The 24,410-nt window shown below is 54.9% G+C and overlaps 1 protein-coding gene and 1 long non-coding RNA gene across 3 annotated transcripts in view; one reads left to right on the forward strand and one right to left on the reverse strand.

Annotated features, from left to right (window-relative positions):
• ITPRIP (inositol 1,4,5-trisphosphate receptor interacting protein) lies at nucleotides 1-23,504 on the reverse strand. 2 transcript variants are annotated; one of them, XM_040486366.1, is made up of 2 exons: nucleotides 14,335-14,451; nucleotides 1-3,765 (listed from the first exon to the last, which is right to left on the reverse strand). In XM_040486366.1, exon 2 carries the CDS (start codon nucleotides 3,750-3,752, stop codon nucleotides 2,094-2,096), a length of 1,659 nt encoding a protein of 552 aa, XP_040342300.1. In that variant the 5' UTR covers nucleotides 3,753-3,765; nucleotides 14,335-14,451; the 3' UTR covers nucleotides 1-2,093. The 2 variants fall into 2 exon arrangements, with proteins under 2 accessions (XP_040342300.1, XP_040342301.1); XM_040486367.1 differs by lacking the exon at nucleotides 14,335-14,451 and adding an exon at nucleotides 23,225-23,504 and having other exon boundaries at nucleotides 8-3,765.
• The window catches only part of LOC121037202 (uncharacterized), a 10,377-nt gene continuing 9,464 nt past the window's right edge, over nucleotides 23,498-24,410 (forward strand). The window contains exon 1 of the long non-coding RNA XR_005793641.1: nucleotides 23,498-23,610. This is a non-coding gene — a long non-coding RNA (uncharacterized LOC121037202). The remainder of the gene's footprint in view (nucleotides 23,611-24,410) is intronic.

The following is a 24,410-nucleotide window of genomic DNA, read 5'->3' on the forward strand; positions in this document are numbered from 1 at the left end:
CAGTTTCTACTTCTTGTAAGAATTTAATTCTTCCTTTAATATAAATAAGGCAGCATGAAACACCGAGAGCCCTGCTGCTCTCTGCTTCAGAAGCAGCTTTGCTGCATAAAGACCCCCATTTCCCCGCTGAGTTGGCATCTCTGAATAAACAAGAGGCCAGAAGGTTATTTTTCAGTGAACTTTCTTCTGGGAGCCAAGGGAGGTTCAGGCTTGGTCCTGGCTTCTGGAGGCTGGTTCCTGGCTGTGGGGTCTCCTCCAAGCACAATAAGATACGGATGAAGGAGGGGGGAATGCAAGGCACAGGCAATAATAAATATGGAAATTCAACCCGACTCTGGAAACAAGTCCCAACTGAATGGGGGGCCTGGGGCTACTGTTGGGGACCACGTGGGCACGCCCCTTCCCTGCAGCCCCAGCCGCCAGTCTGTGCAGTCTGACTCCAGCTCACAAGGAAGGGTTCCTACAGGTTTCAGTGTTCCATCACAGCCCAGCCTGCTGTGAGTAAACCCTGTCAGGCAAACCGGTTGTCCATCTTCCAGAGCCCCTGGGGCCAGGTGAGAGAACCTCTGGGGTCAGGACAGGATCCTCTGCAGCTCATGGTGAGCCTGACAGCCTGGTGGACCGGGTAGGCTGTTCAGCAGGCATGGCCGGCTTAAACCCTGGAGGGGAACCCAGGTGCTGGTGCAGGCGCCCTCATTCTTGCCTCCCCCTCGGCTTGCTGTAAGGGTTACTGAGGCAATGCCATGAGAGGAACTCCCAAAGGGCCAGTGAAGCCACAAGTGGAGGAGGAGTGGCTTCCCAACCCCCCTAAACAGGCCTGGAGACAGGCCAGCGCCCACCACAGGCTCTGGCACCTGCCCAGTGACCGGGGCCCCCGGCCGCACTGAGGTGACCTCTCTGGGGCTTGGGGGCTGGGTCTGCATTACCGTCCCTGTGTGCTCCCAGTCAGCTGAGCCTCTCCGGGTCTTGGTCATCTGTGTGGCTGGCAAGGCCCCTTCCAGAAAAGAGGGTTCTGTGCAGTGAGGGAGCCCCACTAGAGAGAGCAAGTCTTGGGGCCAACAGATGGAGCTGGGTCTCCCCTGGCCTCCAAGTGCTCCTGCTTTGGGACCGAAACCCTGCTGAAGAAAACTCAGGGCTACAGCATCTGTCACTTCTCAGCTCTGCAACTTTCTCTAAACCGGGCATCAGAGACCAGGCTGTGAACCAGACCAGAGTACCCTGGGTGTAGGTGCTATCCTTTATCCCACTCACCCTGTGTCTCTTGGAGCTTCCACCTTCGGTATCTGCCCTCCCCCACCACGTAGAGACCGGCTGTGGAGAGAATACAGAGGGGTGAGGGGCCGTGGAGCTTGTACCCTGCACGGTGTGTGGCACCCACAGAGTTCAGCACACCGGGGGAAGGGGTAGGGTGAGGGGGTGCACCCTGAGACGTGTAGCTGAAAAAGCGGCCACATTAAACTTCTCTCTGCCACCAAGTACCCACTTCTGTGCAACAGAGACACTGGCCTCTTGGGGCCTCAAATCTCTACCTGGTCTTTTTTCCAAATAGCTTAAAAAACGGCAGCTGCAGTTAGATTCCTGTTTTGCAGGCTGTGGACAGAAGGTTGCAAATTCCCACGGCTGTCCCTATTAGTGCCTTGGGTGCAGATGGCCGGGGCCAAGAGTGACTGGAAACAGGGTGCAGGGTCTTAACATGCTACCCTGTCAACCCTCCTAGAGATCGTCTATTGATATCCAAGTAAAGACGGGACCTAGGAGGTAAAAACTGCACTCAAATCGATGTTTGTGTTGTCTTTAACTTAGTGTCCCTGGAGTACTTCATCATCCTCTTGGCCATTTGTGGTGATCCAAAAGTAAGCTGCAGGGCGTCCACCAAACCCAGACTGTAACCTCACCAGTAGGCCCCAGTTGGTATGAAAGCAAACCAGCTTCCAGTGTGGGATTCTTTCCTCCGGGCTGTAGGGCCTGGATTCCCTGGCAGGCTGAGGCTCCCAACAAAGCCCACTGTTTTCCCAGGACAGGCCCTGTAGACACCCCCAGAGGTGTGGACATGTGGGGTGTCCTGCACCCCGGCCCTCTGGGTCCTGGATACTTTACAAGACAACAGCTTTTGGGGGCAGGCTGGCATGGTCTGAGGGGATATGTAGGGAATACTCGCTAATGAGCACTGGGGTGTTCTTCAGCATCTCATAGAAGGAGTCCACCGTCTTCCGGTAGAGACTTCGCTGCAGGACGAAGGGCCGGAAGAGGTTGAGAGGCTCGGCCCTGCAAACGGCCTCAGGGAGTCCCATGGCATTAGGCACCTTGCAGTTGCCAATGAAGAAGTGATGGAGCTTCTTCTCCAGCAGGCTCTTCTCCAGGAATCGGAGCAGCTCTTGCAGGCGAGCATCGATCTGCCCGGCCTCCCAGTCGTCGGGCCGCCGGGAGACCAGCAGGTGCAGGAGGGCTGTCTTGAGGTGGTAGTTGCTGAGCCCACTGGGGCCAGTCAGGCGGCTCTGCTTGGACAGCAGGAAGGAGGCGATCTGCAAGCAGCTGAGGTGACAGGCACCCTCAGGCAGCGCCTTAGACGTCATCCTGAGGAACTGTCGCTCGTAGACGGCAAAGGACAGGAGCCAGTCAGTGCTGGATGCCGGGGCATCCCCAGAGGGCTCCCTGGGAAGGTGTGAGACAAAGTACAGGTCCGAGTCGTCACACTGGATCACAGGAATCAGGTTGAAGGGCATGAACTTCCCTGAGCGGAACCTGATCTTGAGGGACCCAGGGGAGTCCAGCTGACCAAATGCCAGGTCGAACTCGTATTTGTGGGCAATGCGGTGCCAGGCTCTGGTGAGGGCCGTCTGGAACCATTTCATGACCTGCATCGCGTCCAGGTATGGGGCGCCTCTGGCACACAGCAGGGTTTCCACCTCGCTGCCTGGCCACGCCAGGCTCTTCTTGCCGTGGAGGAGACACAGCATGTCTTCCCCGAGCTTGGTCTTGTCGCAGATGCAGCCCAGGGGATCCTCGTCGGCCCGGACCACCTTGATCTGGCCGTAGCCCTGGCGATCCAAGGGCATGGGGTGGCGGGAGCAGCAGAGCTCTGCGTGGAAGTGGTAGGGCTCAGGGGGCATGAAGGGCACGAAGAGGTCGCACAGCAGCGGCCTGTCCACCTGCCAGTTCTCATACATGCTGTCCACGCCAATGAAGTCCTCCACCTCCATGTCCGTGTCGCGGTTGCAGAGGCTCCTCAGGGCCTCCAGCAGGTCATCCACAAAGCCTTCCACAAACTCCCGGGTGCGGGCCGCGTCGGCAGTGGCCCCCCGGATGCAGCGCTCATAGAAGTGGTCGAGCGTGCCCTTGTTGGGCAGGGTGAGGCCCCGGAGTGGGGCACCCTCCAGGCCGGGCAGCTCGTCCTCGTCCCCGCCCGGGCACTCGGGTGAAGGCGCGTCCTGGTGGTCCTGCCGCCACACCTCGATCACCAGGAAGAGGATCATGCACAGGGTGCTCCACAGGTCCCAGGCCGTGCGGCTCTCATTCTGCTGCTGGCCTTCCTCCGCCACCTGCTCCAGCGCCTCCTTCTCGGCCGCCAGCCGGGCCACCTCCTCCTCCAGCCGCAGCTGCTCGAGCTGCAGCTTCTCCTGGTGCGCCTGCATCTTGCGGATGATCTCCTCCTCGTTCTCGGGGACCGTGGCGTTCTCCCGCGGGAACAGCAGCGGGTGGTTGATGATGGCTGTCACCACCACCAGACACACCCGGAAGAGCCCCAGAGCCATGGCTGCAACTTTCCTGTCACACAGAGACACAGATCAATGGTCACACCCAGCGTCTCTCCGTGAGGCTTCTTCCCCGGACCCTCACACCAACCCCTGCCCCATGGAGCTGGTGAATGTTTTATAGCTCTTCTCCCACCCAACCCGCGGTCTCCTTGTGTGCTTCCGTGTAGCCTTGGAAGAAAGAACTGCAAAGAGTCCCACACCAGCAATCCTGGCTGAGCAGCCCACAGAGACGGCCCTGTTTCTGTCTGCCCAGGTTTTCCTCTCTCTGGCAGGAGCAACCCACTTTCCCCAGCAGTCAACCATTTTCTGCTCCTTGTCCTATGGCTTGGGTGGATAATTCCACCCCGGCTCCAGGGAGGAACATACAACTCAGGCCCAAGCTACTCCCTGCCCCGACAGTGTGGATTCAGTGAGGAGCAGAGGACCTCACTGGGGCCAACGGGAGGGAGGCCCAGGTAGGATTTGTTGGGGCCGATGGGAAGAAAGACTTGCCCTGTGGCCTTCGTTTGCCAGGGAACAAGGTTATAGCTGCCGGTGGCTCTCCAGCTGCCTCAAAGGGGGGACTGCTTGAGAAAGATGCCAACATAGACAAAAGCAGACTCTCTGGATCCATTGCCTCTGGACTTTTAAAATCATATAAATCAATGATTTCTTTGCTTTGTTTCAATCAGTTTGAGTCACTTTTCTATCACTTCAACCCATCTCCCCCCACTGAATTCCTTGTGGCAAAGGTGTCTTTCCTCAATGCAGTAAAGCCTAGTGGTTGAGAACAAGAAGGCTGAGTCCCAAGCAATTAGCTGTGTGACCTTGGGCATGTCAACATATCTCTCTGAGACCCAGTGTCCTTACTGTACAAGAGGAAAGCCACGGTAGCCACAGGGTCACAGTACTGATGGATGCCGTGACCCGTGAAAAGTGGGTACACAGCAGTGGATGGTGAACAGCATATATTCATCCAATAGCAAGTGCTTTTGAAGCAGTTTTGGGCCCTTGTCTTCCCCCGCCGTAAACCTCTCCTGATATGTGAGGCCTCACTCCAAATACAGACACTGACCTCCTGGCCTTCTCCTTGGTAGAGCTCTCCCCAGGGCCATCTTGGAGACAACCAGAGTGACTGAGCCATTGGATTTGCTCTCATGAATCTTCTAAACTTTAAATCTGACTTCTTAGTGTGAAGGGCAATACTCCATTCCTCCAGGACAAATGGAGTTTTAGATCGCAAGTGACTTTTAGGGAAGAGCCAACCCCATTCAATCCTGGGAGTTTGTCAGACACGCAAAACCTTGGCCCCATCCCAGACCTATTGAACCAGAATCTGCATTTTAATACCATCCACATTAAAGTCTGAGCCTTCTATTACACCCTCTCCTCTCCTAGGCAGGAAGCTTGAGAAGTAACAACGGGCCTTTTCCATACTTGCCCTGCTCCCCCTGCCTGGGACCTCAGCTAGGAGGGCAAATGGCCAAATGAGGACGTTGTCAGACAACAAAAAACACAGAGGGCTCCCCTGGCCCCCTGTATGCCAACACATGCTGATAGGAGCTTTTCCATTTTGCTTGAGCCCCATTTCTTAACCTTCAACTTGCACCCTTAAAACCACTTGTTCGGGTTCTTACCCTAATGGTGCCAAGGAACAGGTATGTGTCATCAGGTAAAGAACCCTCTGCAGATTCTGGCCAGCAGTGCCAGGATGTACACGACCTGAGTTGCCACACTTGGGTAAAGCCCGCTGCTCAGATGTGACTCCATCCTAGACGCAGCTGGACACGCAAGCAGGAACCAAAAGAGGGGTCCGCCTGCAGCCGAATTCAGTGTGCACACACACTCAGGCCTCAGGGGTGCACTTGAGGAGACGGAGGACAGGAGAAAGTGGAGGAAGTCAGACCGGAAGGTGGGCGGGCTGAGGAAAAAGTACAGGGGGCAGCTAGCCAGCTTTTCTTCCCCAAGACCAGGAGCAGTGTGCCAGAGAACTGCAGGAACAGGTCAGCCCTGGTTTCCACATTAGAGACACATCAATGGAAAGTTTTGCCAGGGTGGTCCAAGCCTGGCTTATTAACACGGGTCAGGGTTTTAAGATAAAGGTGTGCTAACAGGCAGAGCACCAGGCAACAGGCAGTTAGCAGGTAATTTGGGGGTGTTGAGGACCTTGAGGGCCCCTGTACTACAGGCCACCTTGGGCATGGCAGGCCCTGACAAGTCACAGTAATAATCCTGGGCAACCCCTGACCCGGGAGGTTAGTTTTCATGTGAACTCAGGATAGGCTGCTACAGAGTGGACAATGAAACCATTGTCAAACCTTAAGACTGGGAAGTCTTCCTCCTCCCTCCCCAACAGCTTCCACAGGGCTACCTGTGTGCATCCTTGGGCCCTGTTCAAGGGCTGTAATGGCCTCCTTGCACTGCGACAGGCAAGGTTCAAAGCTCCAAACGAACTGGAGCCATCGACTCTGTGTGCAAGGGGTTAAGAGGTTGGATTCCAGAGTAGACAAGACAGAGCCCAGCACATGCTATGTGACCTTGGACAAACAACTCAACTTCTTAGACCCTCAGTCTCTTCATCCATAAAATAGCAATAATATCTGCTGTTGAAAGCTTGAACGAGGTAATGCATATAAAGCACTTAACCAAAAAAAAAAAAAAAAAAAAAAAAAAGCTCTTAGCTTTCCTCAGAGCAAGTTTTCTTATAAAAGTGTAGCTGTGAAGTGATGGGATGGGCAAACACAGGAACCTGCCTGCAGGGGTTCCTGATGGGCCACACAGATGCCTCTACAAGGTACTCAGGAGGATGCAAGCGGCCCACAGTACCACGGACAGGTGGACAGCTGTAGGGTTACAAGACTTGCTGGGAGCCTGAGGGAGAGGGTGACAAAGTGGAAAGAGCCTGGGCTATAGAAGCAGACAGGCTTGGGTTTGAAACTTTACTCCTTGCTGAGTGGTCTTGCTTCTCCAGGACTCCACTGCTTTACCGGTGAGATGGGGCTAACAGCAGACCCTCCTTCACAAGGAGGTTGAGTTAAGGGAGATAATTCATCTCAGGTGCTTGGCACGGAGTAGATGCCCTACAACATCAGGGCCTTCCCCTTAGGCCTCTGCAGGCCTCTGTTTTCTCACCTGCTAAGCACACCCTGCCAAGTCCTAGGAGTGCGGAGCAAAGCACGCTCAAAAGTGCTGTGAAAGCATAAAATGCTCCCCCAGTATTGCTGTCCCTTGGCATGCCACTCTGCCCACCCTGCCCTCCAGCAAAGGGGAGAAGCCTCTGGAGGCCTGGATCCTCCTGGAGGTGGAGTTCTGACTCAGTCCTTACTTAAACCGCAACTCCCTCCCAGGGATCAGATGAGGTATAATTTTGCTTTTAACGTGTGGATAGGCCGGCTCTGCCTATGGCACCCTAAGGGATGGCGAACAGGCCGTGGCCACTCAGTGCTCACTAGATGGGGCCGGGGTGGATCCTCTACTTTTCCTCCCCAAAACAAACCAAAGGGAACACTGCCCTGGGGCCACCGGGCCAGAAGAATGAGAAGGAACCAGAGTGGTATGAGTCTTGCTGGAAACCAGAGGGACAGACAGGTATCTGGGAGCCTCTCCCAGAGCCATGGATATATATGTGCACCTCCCCCACCCTCCCCAAAGGGCCCCTTTCCCCCAATTTGAAAACTGTCCACCTCTGCATTGGCCCAAGGCTCTCAGCTCTACAAGGCTGCCCCAGGCATGTGGTCCAAGACATCGATTGGGTTTGGCTTCAAAATTAACTTGGGTTCCTCTGAGGGCTTTTGTCTGTCTGCTTGCCAGGAAGCCAGCAGGAAACCTGCTGAGTTCCTCTCACCGCTGCCCTTGCCTACAGAGTGCAGTGGCCCATGCAGGTCACAGCTAAACTTAGCCTGGCAAAGGGCCAGGGTCACGAGGCAGCAGGGGCTGGGCAGAAGGCTGCAGGCGGTCAGCCCAGACTAATGGTTTTCTCAGACCCTTATTCTGAGCCTGGCCGGAAGCCTCAGACTCTGGGGGAGAAACCCCAGATGCCCTCTCTATTCCCTGGGGTCTGTCACTCCTGCATCCCCCCGCCCCCACAATCACAGCTTAATCCAATGAATGCCACTAAGAGTTGTCTAATAGATATATGCTTCCGTTTATCAAGCCCTCACTAGGATGTACTGGGTGCACAGTGCCCCCGCCCTCCATAACCTTCTACATGGTGGGTATTATCCTGGTTTCACAGATGGATTAACCAAGCCCAAGAGACAAAGAAATTTTCTAGCCACACTACGAGAAAAGGCGCAGCCAGGTTGAGATGCAGTCTGTTCTGTGTGCTTCCACTTGTACAGCCCAAGTTCTTTCCACCCTGCTATGTTTACAAAGCACCTACTACGTGCAAGGACCATGCTGGATGCTGCAGGGCCCACACAGATAAGGGCAGCATGATCCCAGGCGGAAAGAACACCACAGTTCATGAGCGGAGGCAGACAGCCACCCGGGACTGTCACAGAACAGAATGAGCTGTGGGCATAAATGGTACATGAGCAGTAGACCACTAAAACGCAGAGGGAGAGAGTTTCGTTTCTGTTCTTTGGGGGCTCCTCCTTGTCTGTGGACCTTCCCTGTGCTCACTGGCTGGGGAGATGTGGGTGTGCAAGCCCTCGGCTCCATATCCACCCAGTACCCTCCTTCCAGACAAATTCCTACAACAAACCTGAAGCAGTGAGAGCCTGTGTCCGGCCCCATGTGTTCATCAACACCCCTTCTGCCCCACCAGTCGCCTACCCCCACCCAGAGCTAGCTGGCTGTGGCCTCAGCAGCAGGGGTGCCCAGGACCCATTTCTCAGCAGCCAGCAGTCCCCCGGGACGGTGGTTCTCAAAATATGGTCCCCACTAAATAGCACTGCAATCACCTGGGGACTTGTTAGAGATGCAAATGTTCAGGTGCAATCTCAGACCTGCTGATCAGAAATTCCAAGGCTGGGCCCCAGCACCTGGTGTCTTAACAAGCCCTTCACGGGGGGCGGGTTCCAGTGCCCCCTCAAGTCTGAGAACCAGCCCTGCCCAAGCCAGGCAGGTCTCCAGGGAAGAGGAAGGTGTGGCTCCTGCAGTGTCACGGCAGCCCCGACCTGCAGCTCGTCAAGGCCTTGCCCCACGCCCAGCCTGTCAGGTGCAATTAGCTGTGCTAATTACAACAGCAAAAGTGGCCCCGTCCCTGGCGTCATCTTCAGAGCTGAAAGGAACAGCTGAGGTAGTTTCTTTATGAAACAAAATGAAGGAGGTGGGTTGGTGGCAGGAGAAGCCACCTGCAGTCCAGGCCCCGTGGGGTTACTGGGCCCTATCCCACTGCTTAGGCTCTGCACCCTCTGAGGAGGCAGGGGCCAAGGGAGACCAAGCTGTTGGTAAGTTTGGGCTGAACCCCTACTGTGTGCCTGGTCTTGTGCAGGTACAAGGTACACAGTTGTTTGGGAGAAATAAAGCCACAAATTTAATAAAGTCAGAATTCAATGTTGTACTCATCTAAGCCCCATTTTATAGATGAGGAAACTGAGACCTAGAGAGGAGGCATGCCCGACGAGGAGGGGAGGGTGGAGGTGGTCCCGGTAGGCATCACCCTGTTGACCCTCACAGGGGTTCCCGCACAGACCGGAGAGAAGTGGTGCTTCTACTTCTGCCAAAATTTACAAGGCTGAGCACTCTGCATTTTGTCATTTGATTTTCAGAACATTAGTCAGGTAGCTGCAACATCCTATTTTGTGAAGAGACTGACGACAGAAAGGTCCACTGTGTGACTTCTAAGATTCCCTGTCTGCAGTGAGCCTGTCCCCCTCCTTCTGCTCTCCCTCCAACCTCCCAGGGCATGAGCCCTACCACCTGCCAGGCACCACTGCCAAGGACCACTGCCCAAATCATCCAGGTTGGCTGTGCCCCGAGTTTCCCAGACCTTGAGGAAACAGGACTGTAAGGCTGAATGCAGAGCACGAATTTGACCCTGAGTCTTTGTGGTGGTTTGGGCCCCATGAGCACGCAGTCTGTCTGAAGCCCTGGGGGGTTCTCCTCCTGTGGTCTGGCCTGTCTCACCTGTGACTGCACGCCTCCCTCTAGCAGAGCCCACACCGCACACTGGTGTCAGACAAGCTTCCCTGCCCAGCCCAGGGGCATCTTCATTCAGGGCCAGCTCAGGGGCCCCTCCTTCGGGAGCCTGCCCCTTGGTGCAGGCCACCTTCCTGCTCTTCCCTTGTGTCACTTCACCTACCAGGCCCTGCCTTCCTGGCTAGTTTCAGGAAGTTCCGAAACTGAATGTCCTCCTGCCTCCTTCAGCACCCATTGCAGGTGCCCGATATGTTGGAGCGGACTTCATCACGTATTAGGGAGGAGACGGCCGCTGCGGGAGCGACATATCTCCACAACCTCTTTCCTCGTCACCTAACTCAGGGCCGGGGAGAGGGGCACAGACAGACTCAGCAGAGATGGCCCCCACCCTTCCAGGAGAAGAGTCCTCTGCAGGAGAGGAGAACGGCCTCACCAAGAGCATCTCTTGCTTCGGTCCCTCTTTGCCTGCACCTCCATGGTGGTGCGGACAGGGGAAGGGCTGAGCAAGGGGCTGGGCCCAGGTGGCCTCAGGCCTGGGTAAGACAGGGAGTGGCCGGCAAAGAAAGGAAGTGAGGAAAGAGGAAGGAAGCGGCCCAACAAAGCATCATTGAGAAAGTGGGTGGGGGGGGGTGAGGTTCTAGGCCCCAGTGCCTCCTCTTCTCAGTGTCCTCCCAGCCACACCCATCACCTTCCACCCACCCCTCCCCCACAGCAGGACCTTTGCCTTGGCCTCTAACCAGGCTCACCTTCCTCCCGCCTGCCACCCTCATGGCCCCTGGGTCCCCTCCCTTATCACCTTTCAGTCACCCTTCCTGAAGGCAGGGGTTGTAAGACCACATGTGGGGGATGGGGGTGGAGAAAGACCCCCACGGAAAATGGGCAGGCTGCAGAGGCTGCACATCTAAGGGATGGGGATGGAGTGGATGGAGTCGCACAAGCTTTATCTAAAGGCCAGAGCCGTTACATTCCATGTTCTGTGTGCCAAGAATGGCGTGATCTCGTTTTTTGGGTTTTTTCCCCAAGAGATTTTGGGATTTTATCCCAAGATAAATCTGAGATCTGGATTTTATCAATATCCCTCAATTTTACACTTGTCGGGTGCTATTTCAAAAATTCTTTGAAAACCATGGAAGCCAAATAAAATGTCAGCAGGCCACCTAAAGCCTGTGGGCCCTGGTCCACAGGCCCCTTTCTCCTGTCCAGTTCCGGGGGCCCGCCCCCCCATTAAGCATCCCTCAAGGCTGCCCTTGACCCTGGGACTCCTTACTCTTCCCTCTCAGCAGTACCAGCACCTACTATTTCCTCTGTGAACAGGACTCCCTGAAATAGCCCCCTCGGCTCAATCTTTGTCCCCAGTGTCTCCCAGTCGTCCCGGCAGCCACCCTCTGAATAATCATACCCAGCATTTATGCGGGTTGGCTGTGTGCCAAGCCTGTGCGAGGGATTTACATAAAGGGCTTCCCCACAGCCTCTCCAGGAACTAGAAGAAAATAGAGACTCTGTAGCTTAATGGGTATGCACTAAGTAGCACCTGGTATTACTGTCTGAGGTCTGTGGTCTCCTGGACTGGAGAACCGGATCCCCACTGTCCCCCCAAACCCCTGCCAATCCAGGGGAGACCCATACTGACTGAGCAGAGATCTGGGCTAGGAAGAAGCAGGGGTCAGCACTGGGTCCTGGTAGGGGTAGGGGAGAGGGCAGAGAGGAGAGGTACCCCCCCACCCCTCCATGCCCAGTGGAGAGCCCATGGCAAAGTTTACACTGTGAGGGGAGAGGTATTCTCCCCAAGGTAAGGTCTGCTGTCTTTGCCCCATGGCCACACTGGCCAGACTCACAGTGGGTGCCCAATCACACCGGCCAAAGCGCTAAGTTTCCTCAAGGCCTACTTCTGGAAGAGGAAGGGGTTTCCAAAAAGTCACCAGGATGCCAACCCCATTCCCTGGTCCTGGGACATGCAGCTGGCCAGCCCGAGTGCAGGAGGGACAGGGGCCTGGACGCCGCGGATGTGGGTGGGAGAGCCCACATCCTTCCTGTTCCCGCTCCTCCATCGGCAGCTCATGTGCATCCCTTGGCACGCAATGGACGGGGACGGCGGGGAAGCCATCAATCTCCCAGGAAGGACACGGTGTCCTTCCACCCAGCCACGCTGCCTGATGCCGATGCCCCCACAGCACGTCATGGGAAATCACAGCGTCCTGCGACAGACAGGCCGAGGCTCAGCATCTCACAGGCTAAGGCATGGCAGTGAGGCTTGCAGGCCACAGAGACAGGAAGGGGCTCCCCCAGCAGCCGTGAGTCTGGGCCCACATCCAGCTTTCTCTAGTCTGTGCTCCCCAGGGCATCTCGAATCCAACATTTGCTGCAGTGTCTTGAATGGTGGCCCTCAAAAACATAAATCCATGTGCTAACACCGAGACCCTGTGAATGTGACTTTAGTTGGAAGGAAGGGTCTTTACAGATGTAATTAAATTAAGGATCACGGAGACGAGCTGGCCCGGGATTACCCAGGTGGGCCTACAATCCAGTGATAAGTGTCTCTTAAAACAGAAAAAGAGCAAAAGGACACAGGAGAAGGTAACAGAAGGCAGAGGCAGAGGCTGAAGGGAAGCTGCCAGGCCCGGATGGCCTGGAACCACTGGACGCTGGGCGGGGCAAGGAGGTAGCCCCTCTTGCAGCATCCGGAGGCAGGGTGGCCCTGCGGCGACCTTGATTTCAGACTTTGGGCCTCCAAAGCTGTGAGAGGATCATTTCTGTTGTTTCACCACCTAGTTTGTGGTGTTCTGTCAAAGCAGTCTTGGGAGATGAACAGAGTCTCAACGCACAGTGCAGCCTCCTTGCCCCGCCCAGCTCTGACGCAGCCTTTGCTCCTCGCCTAAACTCGGGGCTCCCCACCCCAGCTGGCACGGACCTTTGCAAACAGCTCCTCTGAGCTCTTTCTAATTCCCAGCCACCCTCGGTGGCCTCTGCCTCCCTGGAGGTCTCCCTTCCCCCATTTCAGTGGGTTCCAGTTTCCATGCGACACAGGTCAGAGCTTTGAGACGACGTTCAGGGCCTGGCCCCACCCAGCCTTGGGGGTCGCCTCAGTTCCCTTCCTACTGGCTCTGGCTGGTTCAGATTACTGACTGTCCCCCAAACACCTCCTGCGCTGCCCCAAATTCCCTACACCACTTCCACACCATGCAACCAAAACCCTGCCGGACAGTCCTCACACGAGTCCATCTCAGAAACTGCTTCCAAGAGCCTTCCTGAATCCTCTCCACCCTCAACTCCTGAGAGAAATCTTCTTTCTTGAAAGGGACACAGAACAAATTTGGGGGAGGTGGGAGATGGCATATTTATTAAGTCCCTCTGAGCACAAGCAAGTCTGGTGCCTTGTGTCTGGTGCAAGGCATCTCCAGAGACGTCCCATGGCGGGTACCCCACAACGCCTGCTCCCCTGCCTCTTAGTTCGGCTCATCGGTGCAGCGGCCCCACTGCACAGGCAGGAGCCCAAGGTGCTGAGAGGTAGGGCAGTCGCTCAAAGTCTCACAGGCTAAGAGCAGAGGGGCCAGGCACCGCCGTCTCCCCAGTTTACCCCACCCGCATCTCTGTCGTAGTGAGCTCCCTGAGCTCTGGTCTTATCCCACTGCTTCCAGCCCTGCCTGCTCATGCGCCAAGGACACGTGCGATCCTGGGGACCCACCAGCGTGCTCACATCCTGCACTCTAGAGACCCCCACTTTCAAAAGAAGGCACCACATGCACCCTCCATTCTTAGGAAGGATGCATTTCCTACAGCAAGCAGGTGTGCACCAAAGCATGTCCCTTGATCCTGGATTCCCATCTCAGACTTCTGGCCCTGAAATCATAGGGGCACATGAACAATGGGAACACAGAGCTAACCATCTCTCACAGTGAAGCAGCCTTCATACACCGTCAGATGCTGACTTGGCTTGAGCTAGAATTTCTCAGAATTTCCCTCTGCCTCGGGGCCCCATCTCGCCCACAAGAGCACTGGCTGGGAGGGAGCATGAACACCCACCTTGGGCAGCGATGCCATGATGCCACAGCTCCCCAGACTTGTCCCCCTCCTCTCCCTCTACCCGTGTCCTCTACACCCCCTGCCCCCAGGCAGCGAATGCTCAGACACTTTGGCTGTGGGGCAGGGATGGGGGGAAGGCAGGCTGCAGGGACAGAAAGCAGGCTCCGGACAACAGCAAACATGCTGGCTCAATGCAGAGGGTATTCAAGGGGGCTGAGCAGGAACCAGAGAGAAAATACAAAGGAAAACAAAGTGGAGACAAAGCCCTCCCTTGGCCACCCTGCCTCCCCTCTCACAGATGAGCTGGGGATGGGTGGAATGAAACAGACTGCTGGGCGCCACCTCCCTTGTGATCCCTGGAGGAGAACAAAGAGAGACCTGCTCACAAAGACAACCTGGCCTTGCAGGCAAGGGCAATGGCCCCCAGGACTTTTCCATGGCCACAGAAAGGCCAGTTCCCCGTCCCACCCTCCCCATCCTGCCGCCTCTTACTCACGTCCTGGCTTGAGGGATTCTGGCCCCCACACAGTGAACAGGCCGTTCTCCCACCCGGGTCCTCTGTGGCTTGGGCGGTACCTGACACAATGCCTGGGCCCCAGCTGGGCTGGAGAGAGGGGGAGAGCGGTGGGGAGGAAGGGAAGAGCGCTGGGCCTCCTGTACGTATGTGTACACACACACACACACACACACACACACACACACACACACACACACTCTGTGCCTGCAAAGATCTAAAACCCCTTTCATCTTAATAAAGGGGAACAGCAAGAGACACAAAGAGAAGACGGAGGCCAACCCAGTCGTAAAAAACTTAAGAGTCTGTGGCAGGCCTCTGTGCTGCTGCAGGAACCTGGGCTGAACACCAGAGCCGGAGTTAGCCTGCCTTCCCCCACCAGGGCCGCCACAGTCAGGGCCAACCAGTTCTCCCCGTCCCGGAAAGCAGAGGGCCGAGACCATAAGGCCAGGAACAGTTGGCAGAATCACCCCCAGAATCATCTAGGACTGCACAGGGTCCCCTTCCCTGTGAATTACACAAAACGACATCCAGCCACAGGGATGGACTGAAGCCTGAGCCCTGCCCTGGTTTCTGCCCGGGGTTGTGCCTGGCACGTAGTAGGTGTCCCCAAACAGGTACAGCAGGTACGTGCGGGTCAGGCTGGGGCAGGCAGCAAGCAGACACTGACAATGCCAAGTTCACAGGACACACTCCACCCCGAGGCCACCCAGAGAGAAACAGCCCAAGGCTCTTCAGTTCAGAAGAGCCTAACGCTTTGTAGAGGCTTAGTGTACAGGGGCAATGGAGCCAAGATCTAGAATCAGAAGGCCTGGGTTTGAATCTCAAGTCTCTCACTTGTGATGACAATAGTACTTCCTCGGCATGGTAGTCACATACATGGTCGTGCTCCATAAAGGACGTTGTTATCTTGGTGTTGGTATGGGTCTGTCTCTTTTGATTTGTTAAGTCCTGCATCTTAGGGAGTCCTCTAGGGACGGTGCAGGGCGGGGGGGGGGGGGGGTGTTGGTCAACATCCCTGCAACACTCCAGAAGCCTGGGGACTTAGTCTGGTTGTCTCCTAACCTCCCTGTTTCTTTGAAAGACCCCAGAGGCTGCCACAGAGGGACAGCAGGAAGCTTGGCCCCTGGGGAGACTGCAGCTCACCCCCCACTGCCACCCCAATCTGGCAGCATCAATAGAGACAGCACCTCCACCCCTTCTGAGCACCTAGAAGGAGAAACCAATGCTGGTCCCTGATGCCTGGGCATTAAAGAGAGGTGCAGGCCATCCACAAACACCTGCTGAATGGATGAAGTCAGGACCGGGGAAAACCCTCACTGCGTTTACTCCCAGGAGCAGGAATCTGAAATGGGAGTGGAGTGGAAGATCCCTGATGAAGTAACTTGTAAGTTTTTGTTTTTGTTTTTTTCCTTGGGAGGCACTCTGCAGTCAGAAAGTTAGCAAAGTGCTAACAGTTGTTAAGCGCCTTGGGAAATGTGAGCAAAACCCCTTGCAGATGTAGCCCTGGAGACAGACCTTAGCGGCCTCAGGTCTGGACGGCCTGCATCTAACTGCGGGCTGACTCACCACCGATGTTTACCGAGAAGATGACCCAAACCAGGAGTGAACCGTTTATCTGACCCTCACCTGCCTCTGCCCTTGACACCCACTTCCTTGCTTCAGACTCTTATAGAAATGTAAGATAAATGGAGGATTATAGGGTTCAAAGCAAATTAAGTAAGAGAAGTAGCAGAGGAGCAACCCTTGAAGAGTGGCAAGCCGTTCTCCCTTTCTGGAAAAAAAGACAAGCAAGCCCCATGGCCCTGACACCCCATGGGGGGATTTAGAAAATAGTGACCAATGTGTAACATTTATTGACATTTTAGCATTGTGCAAGAGGCTTTACGTGAATCATCTTCATAATAAACTTCCAAAAGAGGCACTATCCTCATTTTACAGATAAGGAAACTGAGGCACAGAGTGGTGAGGCCACTCGCTCAGGATTGGGGCTGGGATTTGAACTCAGGACTGACTTAAGCCTCTGGTCTTCCCATGATGCTGTGCTGTTCAGTGACCTGGTATCTGTGAAATATTACAGTGCACCTACGGGCTTTCCTGTACTGTTTTGGGAAAGAAGGTGACAGTTTAGGTGAACTCTGGGCATGAAGCAGGGAATCAGACTTAATGAGCTTTCAAAGCTCTTCCCACCCAGAGATTCTGGGAGTGTGACTTGGGATGTCTGAGACCACTATTCACCCGAAAGGACGGTGCATTGGGAAAAGGGGGTGATGGCCCTCCTGGCACTGGGTAGTGTGTTTTGGTGGGAGGCGTCAGGGAGAAAGTGGCATTTTGGGGGCAGCACGCAGTGGGGGAGCTGAGGGATCCCTCATTCTCTTCCTCTCCAGCCCAGGCTCGCCTGGCTGTGGTCCTGCCCCTCTGGAACAAAGTCTCAGTGAACAAAGGACCTTTTCATGAACTTCAGGCGGGTCCCCTGACTACTTCTAAGGTTATTGAAACAGGCTCCCAGGAGAATAGTCTGTTAACAGCACATGGTTTTGTGCCAACAAGCAGGACTCAAATTATGACAACACCCTCCCTATGGTTTGGTGCAGGTTGGAAGGAGACTTTCCTGTATCCACCGCAGGGGAATGACATGGAGGAGAAACAGGAGCAGCCCAGGATAGCTCCAAAGCGCAGCCCCCTCCCAGGCAGTGAGCGTCCCACCAGGTCATTCACCTGGAAGTGAGTCATTTGAAAATTGTGGCCTTGGTACTTTTTCCAGGACTTCCATCTGAGGATCTTAAAGTGCTCTGTATGTTCTCTGGTCCTGGCTGCTACTGTTTCCATTAAACAGGCAGAGAAACTGAGTGAGTCACACAGCAGGAGGGAACCAGGAGTGGGCGGTCAGCCTACTGTCTTCTAGCCTTGGACACTCTGACTTTGAGGGATTCAGCCCTCTGGCAGGACATAGTTGATACCCATGCCTGTCACTCCCCAGATCTCGGGTATACTTCAACTGCCTGCGTGAACCACTGGGGAGGAAGGGACTTTCCATGGCTTTAGTTTAAGCCACTTGAAAGTCTCTGCATTTTTTTTTAAAAAAGCTTATTTATTTTGAGAGAAGGAGAGAAACAGAGAGAGAGGGAGGGGCAGAGAGAGAGGGTGGGGCAGAGAGAGAGGGAGAGAGAGAATCCCAAGCAGGCTCTGCACCATCAGCGGGTGCTCGAACTCAGGAACCACGAGATCATGACCTGAGCTGAAATCAAGAGTCGAACACTTAACCAACTGAGCCACCCAGGCGCCCTCTAAGTCATCTGAAATCCTATGGGGCATGCTAGAGCTGGTAAGAGGTGAGCTGGGAGACCTTGCTTCTGTTCCCAGCTGGTACCAGTTCCTGGCGCAGCGGATCCCAGACATTCCTCCTCTCTGTGTGCATTTCATGATAAAGCCCCATGAGGCCAATGAATCCCTAGCACACTGCCTTGCACATCGTAGGTGCACAGTAAATTCTCGCTCAAGCAATGAATGAAGGCTCTCTCTTAAATCAGTCCCTGTAGTGAGGACGTGGGCATCCTTGTTCCCTACTTTCCTTTGGGGGTGAGGGTGAAAAAGGGAAAGCCACTTTCCTGATCTCCCCATCACTGCACCCCTAGCCCCCAAGCTCCCCTTCCAAATTCAGGTTGTAGAAGGGAAACCCAGAACCGCGGAAGCTGCCAGAAACCCCTGTAAGGAGTCATGCTCTTTGGTCCAAGTCGCAGCTCAGAGATCTATTCACTCAGGCCAAACCAAGACCCAGAGACCTACCACCAGCTGGCTCAGACCTCTGAACTGCAGCCCCTCCTGCATCCCCTCGCCCAGCCCCTGAGAAACACACCTGTGGAGGTCACACCTTCTATGGTCTCTCCTTTCAACATGTGTCTTACAGTTAGGATGGCTCTTATTCCTCTCTCTACCTTAAGGTGGAGGTGTTGCCATGGGCAACAGTGATGTCACCTACCAGTTACTTCCATTCTGCTGATGTCAAGGGGTGGGCCACCTGGATGGATGGAGGGGGAATACACCTTCTTTGGGAAACTATCACAGGTCCCAAACTGCTGAGGAGGACCCTACAGACCTCTTGGGCACTCCCAAATGACCCTTGTCCTCTCCCAGAAAACCTAACCCTTCTCTCCCATCTGGATGCCTATTCAGACCAAGACTCAAACCTGATTCTCCCTCTCCCAGAGCTGGATAAAAGGTCAGGACTAGAAGCTTTGTCCTCAGCTCTGAACAAACCACAGCTAGGGCACCGATGAGCTCCTTCCTTCTATGCATCTGGGACATTCTGGGTCCCCACAGCCTTGTCCTTCAGCCAGACATCAGTGGCACTAATGGGGAAGCTGAGGGCCCAATTCGGCAGAGAATGTGGATCCTCGAACAACCTCTACTGTCTTTAAGATCTCATACTAGCCAAACTAAAAGTCTGTGCCAGGCACAGTGCTGAGTGCTTTCTATGCGTGTCCTAGGAGTGGTTGTCCCCATCTTACCAACGATGAAACTGAGGCTTGAAATAGTCAAAACACTTGCCCCAATACAGAGAACGTCCATAAACTGAGCCGGGGAGCCAGGACTCAACCCTAGTCCACCCTACGAAGGCTCAGGAGGGTCACACCTCCTTGGTGCTGGGGCACCCTGGAGACTGTGGCTTACTAAAGATGAGCCATGAGGGGACCTGGACAGAGATCACAGAGAGCCCTTTAAATCCAAAGAGGCCATTTGGGCAGGCCAAGCTGACCCGAGCCAGCCAAGGCAAGGTGCCTTAGTACTGCTTCACGCCCGTGCGCATGCAGGGGATGCTCTAAGTGGCCAGCCTGGGGCCTTTCACTTCCCCGAGCATCTGCGCTGATCAGGACCACGTTTCTTTGCTCTGTGCTTGGCTTCCTGTTAACCCAACCAGGCCGCCGGACCAAATCGTCTTAATTTGCATCTAGCATTCATATCCATGGCCTGGCCTTCCAACCCTGAAATGTACAGTGGTTAGCTTATGCAAATGAAACTATGTAGCTGGGAGTTAATGCTTATAAAGCACTAAACAAATTAAGTAAGTAAAATAAAAGTAGCTAAATTATGCAAGAGGGAATGGAGAAATGCTATCAGGTAAACACTGTTCCCGAGGCACTGGCCAAGGAGACCTACACAGCCAAGCTGACTGGAGTACTGCTCTACCAGGCAGGTATCTCTCCACTGCTGAGAGGGCCACAGGAGTGAAGAGGGGCCCATGCTATTGGACACCCCTCTCCCTGCCCTGCTTTGCCAAGCACGAGCTGCCCGGATCTTTGGTTTCCCATGTGGCTCGCCCGGGACGCAGGGACCAGAGACCATCTAGTCTGCATGATGGTCACATGTCTTCCAAATTAATAAACTAGCATTCTAATTTGTACACCCACTCCTGGGAGCCTCTGGAGGTGACACAGTAGTCCAGGTCCAAACCACTCTGAAAACTGTGGAGATGGGGTTTCTGCACGGGCACAGCTAAGAGCTAGACCTTGGGCCAAGTGACAAGATCCAGGTAAACACCACCCTTTATGGCAAATCTGTGAAGGCACCGGCTGGTCCTTCCCAACAGAGTTGGAGGCATCCTCATGGGCCAAGAGGCTCGTTTGTTTAAAATACTGTCTAGAGACAGTATGTAGTAAAATGCTCCATTCCAGCTAAGTAAGTGCTAACATGTATCCTGTGGAAAATAAAGGATGACATATATGGAGCTGTGAAATGGAGTTCTGGGAAAGATTTCCTGAACAAGTTTGGGAAGGGCATTTGCAGGCGAGTAGGACCTGGACAAGAAGGAAAGAGGGAAGAGATGGGGATTGGGGGTGGGGTGGGGAGGGCTGGATCAGAATGTTTGGACACTCGCCACCTCTGGCCACTCCTGGGGGCAGTCTCTGCCTAGGCCAGGGGCCCCGGGTAGCTGTGGCCTTCTCCCTCTGCACCACACCCAGGTGGCACTTACTCATCACCCTCCCATCGGGTCCCAAACTGGATTTGCCACCTCACAATGCCCAGTGACTAAGAAGGAAAGTCATTTGATGCTGGGGCCAGGCCTCCTGTCAGCCATCAAGACTGAGCTTGCTTTTTCCTCGCCTTTCTGCCACCAGATGAGTTTTCCATTTTTCCTCCAGGTGAGCTGAGTGGGTATTTCTTCCTTTGACAAAGAAAAAAGCAACTGCTCTTTCCTCCTTCCCACAAGGACCCCCAACCAAACCAGCTTTTTAAGTTTAACCTGCTTCTTGCTCTGTGAATGTTCAATGACTGGGGCTCAGCTTCCAGTCTCCTGAACACTTTACTTCTCTGTGCCTTTGTTTCCTCATCTATATGAGGATAACAATACCTCCCTCATAGGACTACTATGAAGAGTAAATGAATTAATGCAAAGAAAATGGTTTTGGGAAAAAAAAAAAAAGCTTGACAAATAAATGCTAAGCCCTCAATAATTGTTGGTTATCAGGACTGCTGGGTATGGTTGCACAGGTGGTGTACTGCTCAAGAACCTGGTCAGGGTGCGGTGAGGATGAATCCAGTTCACACGCCAATTGCCCAGCTATGAGCCTTGGCCATGCCCATCAAGACGAGGCCCCAAGGTGGCATCCTAAATGTCACCGAGGTGCCACCCCCTTGCTGAGAGGTGTATCTTACTCTAATTCACACAAGGGATGGAATAGGCTAGCAACAGCCCTGGCAGTTATTGTCAATTGCTGGCATTCCCAGATAGATCTCCCTCCAGAACAAGACTGGATTAGAGGGGGGTCTGGGATAGACTGGTCTCAGCCATTAAGGTCCCACTCCTCAGCTGCCCAGCACTCTTGGAGCACTCGCCCCTCCCTTGGGACGCTTCTCGGTTGAAGTCCCGCAGCGTACCCTACTACTTCATCCCTACTGATCCTCCCACAGTTTTGGATTCTGAAGCAACTCTCTCCTTCATAATTGCTGACGGCCACTTGTCTCTGCTGACACTGAGAACTTCCAGTTGCTGGCAGGTTACTCCTTACTTTTTGTAAGATCCGTCTGCCCGCCTCTCCTAGTCAGTGAGTCTTTGAGGTCAGACAGAGGAAGTCTTCCCCTTTCCTCAGGTGACAGTGCTAGAGAGTCCTGAAGGCCACAGCCTCATCCCCCTCAGCTTCTCCTCCTGGAGGTAAAATCACCAGTTCTCTCCCTTCTCCCTCACAAGATGCGCTCTGCAGACGCCCCTCACCATGCCTTCCCCTCTCCTCTGGACCAGTTCCCTTTGGCAGTGCTGCTGTCCCTGGCAAGAGGCAGCATGGAGAACTGAGCTCAGGGGCTCCAGCAGCCCGACCCCCACCCTTCCATGGGCTCCGCTGGTCACTGCCTCCCACTGAGGCGTGTACCCCCTCCATCGGATGGAATTTCCCACTTTCTTTCTCTTCTTCATCCCAGGGGTTCCGGAAGTTAAAAATACAAAACCAGCTTTCTCCCAGGCAGTACTTTCTTTGGTGGGCAATTTTGCCAGAAGCCTCTACCTGGACGTTCTTCCCCAGGTCTTGCTCTCAGGTAAAAAGTTCACCCCCACACCCTCTTCTTTGTTTCCCTTTGAGCACTGCAGGAGCTGGGAGCCATTCCCAATAAGGGGACAACTTCTAGGATGATGGCATCAGGTTAAGAGGTCAGATCCTCGCCCACTGAAAGCCAGAGCCTGAAATGGATGCGTCTTTGAAAATTATGGAGTAAGAGGATGGCATCTGAACAAGAGCCTTTCCATCCACTGCGAGACAGCAGAGAAGAGACTCCGAGTAACCACTTTATGGTTACCCACAAGTGGAAAGTATGAGGGCAGAATGGCCTGGAGCAGCAGCCGGCACAGGGAATTAGCAAACAATGAAAGCCACTTAGGCACGTAGGCTGGAAGGAGGACTCAAAAGCACAGCCTATTATGTTATTAATAAAGAGATGAATGGCGGCAATTCCATCTGTGGCAGCCGAGGCGTTTTTCACAGCCAACCTGGATCTGTAACTACACCAGGCTCAGACCAGCTTCACTCAGCAGCCTCTTCGAGGTAGAACTGGTTTGTAAAAGGGAAGGGCCCTGGGTCATATCCAAAAGAGTAACAAGAAAATGGGATTCCCAAACGGATTTAGATCCCAAAGACCAGGGTCCAGGATCTGCCAGTATCTGGGGCTCTTACAGTTTTGAAAGGGGGGCGAGGGGCTTTTCACACCAGGCAGAGGATGCAAAAGGCAATGTGCCGTCCCTGAGTGGTTCACTGAAATATTTTCCCTTCCTGGCTGGCAGCCTTTTGGTTTTTAAAGAGCATTTCGGAAGGGATGCCTGGCCCTGGGGCTTCGGAGTCCCTTCACCTGGCAGCCAGAAAGCTGGAGACACTGGGAGGGGGAGGGGGATGGGAGTAAGGGTCAGGCGGCAGAAAACTATCTGCAGCCACAAGAGAAAGTTCGGCGCTGTGTGAGATCCCCTCCACTAATAGTCCCGAAAGAGGAAGCCGGGGAAGGCTTCGCCCGACCCCAGCAACCTCACCACTACAAACCTTACACCGAGAAAAAAACAAGCTGCACGCCTACTGCCCCCTTCTAGGAGTGGCCGGGCCTGTCTTTCTGCCAGAGCACTCTGCTCAGACGGTGATAAGTAACAGGGCCACGGGGTCCGCCGCGGGGGCTGGAGCGGGGCTGGAGCGGGGCCTGGGGCGCGCGGGACGTGCGGCGCCGGAGACCACATGTCCGCCTCTGCACGGGCGCCGCAGCCTGGTCTCCCCCAGGCACCCAGCCTGGGGCCGCGCACCGCCCGCACTCCCGCCGCCCGCACTCCACGCCGCCACCTCGGGTGCAGCGCCGTCGGCCCGCGGCCCCCCACCCCCACCCCGCGAGGTGGACGCGTCGGACTTACGCTGCCCTTAGTCCCACGCCCCGTCGCTGCACGGACCGCGCCAGCCCCGCGGCGCGCGCGCGGGTCCAGGGCCAGGAGGCTGCTGTTCTCGGGCGGCTTCCGTCGAGCGTCCCGCTCGGCACTTAGAAGGACTGGGGGCGCGACACCCCAGCCGGCTCCCTCCCGCTGGCCTCCATCAGCGCGGCCCCAAAGGCGGCGGAGTTACTCATTTCCTGGACGTCCCAGAAACTTTTTCCTCCTTATAAGAACAAAACACCCGCCTCTACTCGCGGCAGCGGAAACTTCTTAAGGAGGACCACGCGGGTTGCGGCGGCCGGCCCCGGGGTCCCCGTAGAGGTCGGCCCGTTGACCCCCAGAAATTTCAGAGAGGCCAGCAGGACTGGAAGGTGACCGGCCGAGCCGGGCTTTGGCCACCGGAGTAAACTGGGGCGGGTGGACAGGATGTCGGGCAGGACGCCCTTAAAAGTCGGTCTGGGCCGGCGGAGTGGAAGGGGTTAAATCACTGCTAGTGGGCCGAGCGTTTTCCCGCGGCGCGTTTCACGGGCGGCGGAACTCCGGGGGCCACCTCTTTTGTCCCCGGGAGGGAAATATAAATTGAGCCGCCACGCCGGCCCTTTTCTTTCTTTTTTCTTTTTTTTTTCTTTTTGCGGCTTGAATGTATTAGAAGAACTCACCAAACTAAACGAGAAGCGAAAGCATCGTAGTCTTTCTCCCTGAGTAACCCTGCACAAAGGGAATGATGACCACCCGGGTCTATCCGTAGAGGGCGCTTTCATGTCCAGAGCCTGTTTACCTTTGTGGAGTTAGCCTTGAAGGAACTGAGGCCGGGAGGGACAGCAGCAGCAGCACCCTGGTGGCGCTTAATGGGTTATGAAATCCATAACCTCTTATTTTCCCTTTGTGACCTGCTCCAGTGCCACAGCCAGTGGAAGTGGCCGGCAACGGCTTGAATAAATCCTGCATTAAGTGGCTTTGGGGGAGTCAAACGCCACCGAGGGCACCTTGGGGGAAATTATGAGAACACACTGTCCAAATGATTATCACCCCTGCTACTGCTGTCGAGTCTTAGATCACCTACTTCCTTCCCTCTTCGCGCCAGCCAAATAACTTTAACACTCGCCTGGAAGACATTAGGGAGAGTCGGAAAGAGAAACAGGCAGTGAGACAAAGTCCTAAAAATAGACCC

Source organism: Herpailurus yagouaroundi, unplaced genomic scaffold (genome assembly GCF_014898765.1).
Source record: "Herpailurus yagouaroundi ecotype Mexico unplaced genomic scaffold, PumYag 163, whole genome shotgun sequence".
Classification (NCBI taxonomy): domain Eukaryota; kingdom Metazoa; phylum Chordata; class Mammalia; order Carnivora; family Felidae; genus Herpailurus; species Herpailurus yagouaroundi.

What these genes read in the sequence shown, in the direction of transcription:
- ITPRIP (XM_040486366.1), bottom strand. Translation starts at nt 3,752, where the DNA reads ATGGCTCTGGGGCTCTTCCGGGTGTGTCTGGTGGTGGTGACAGCCATC.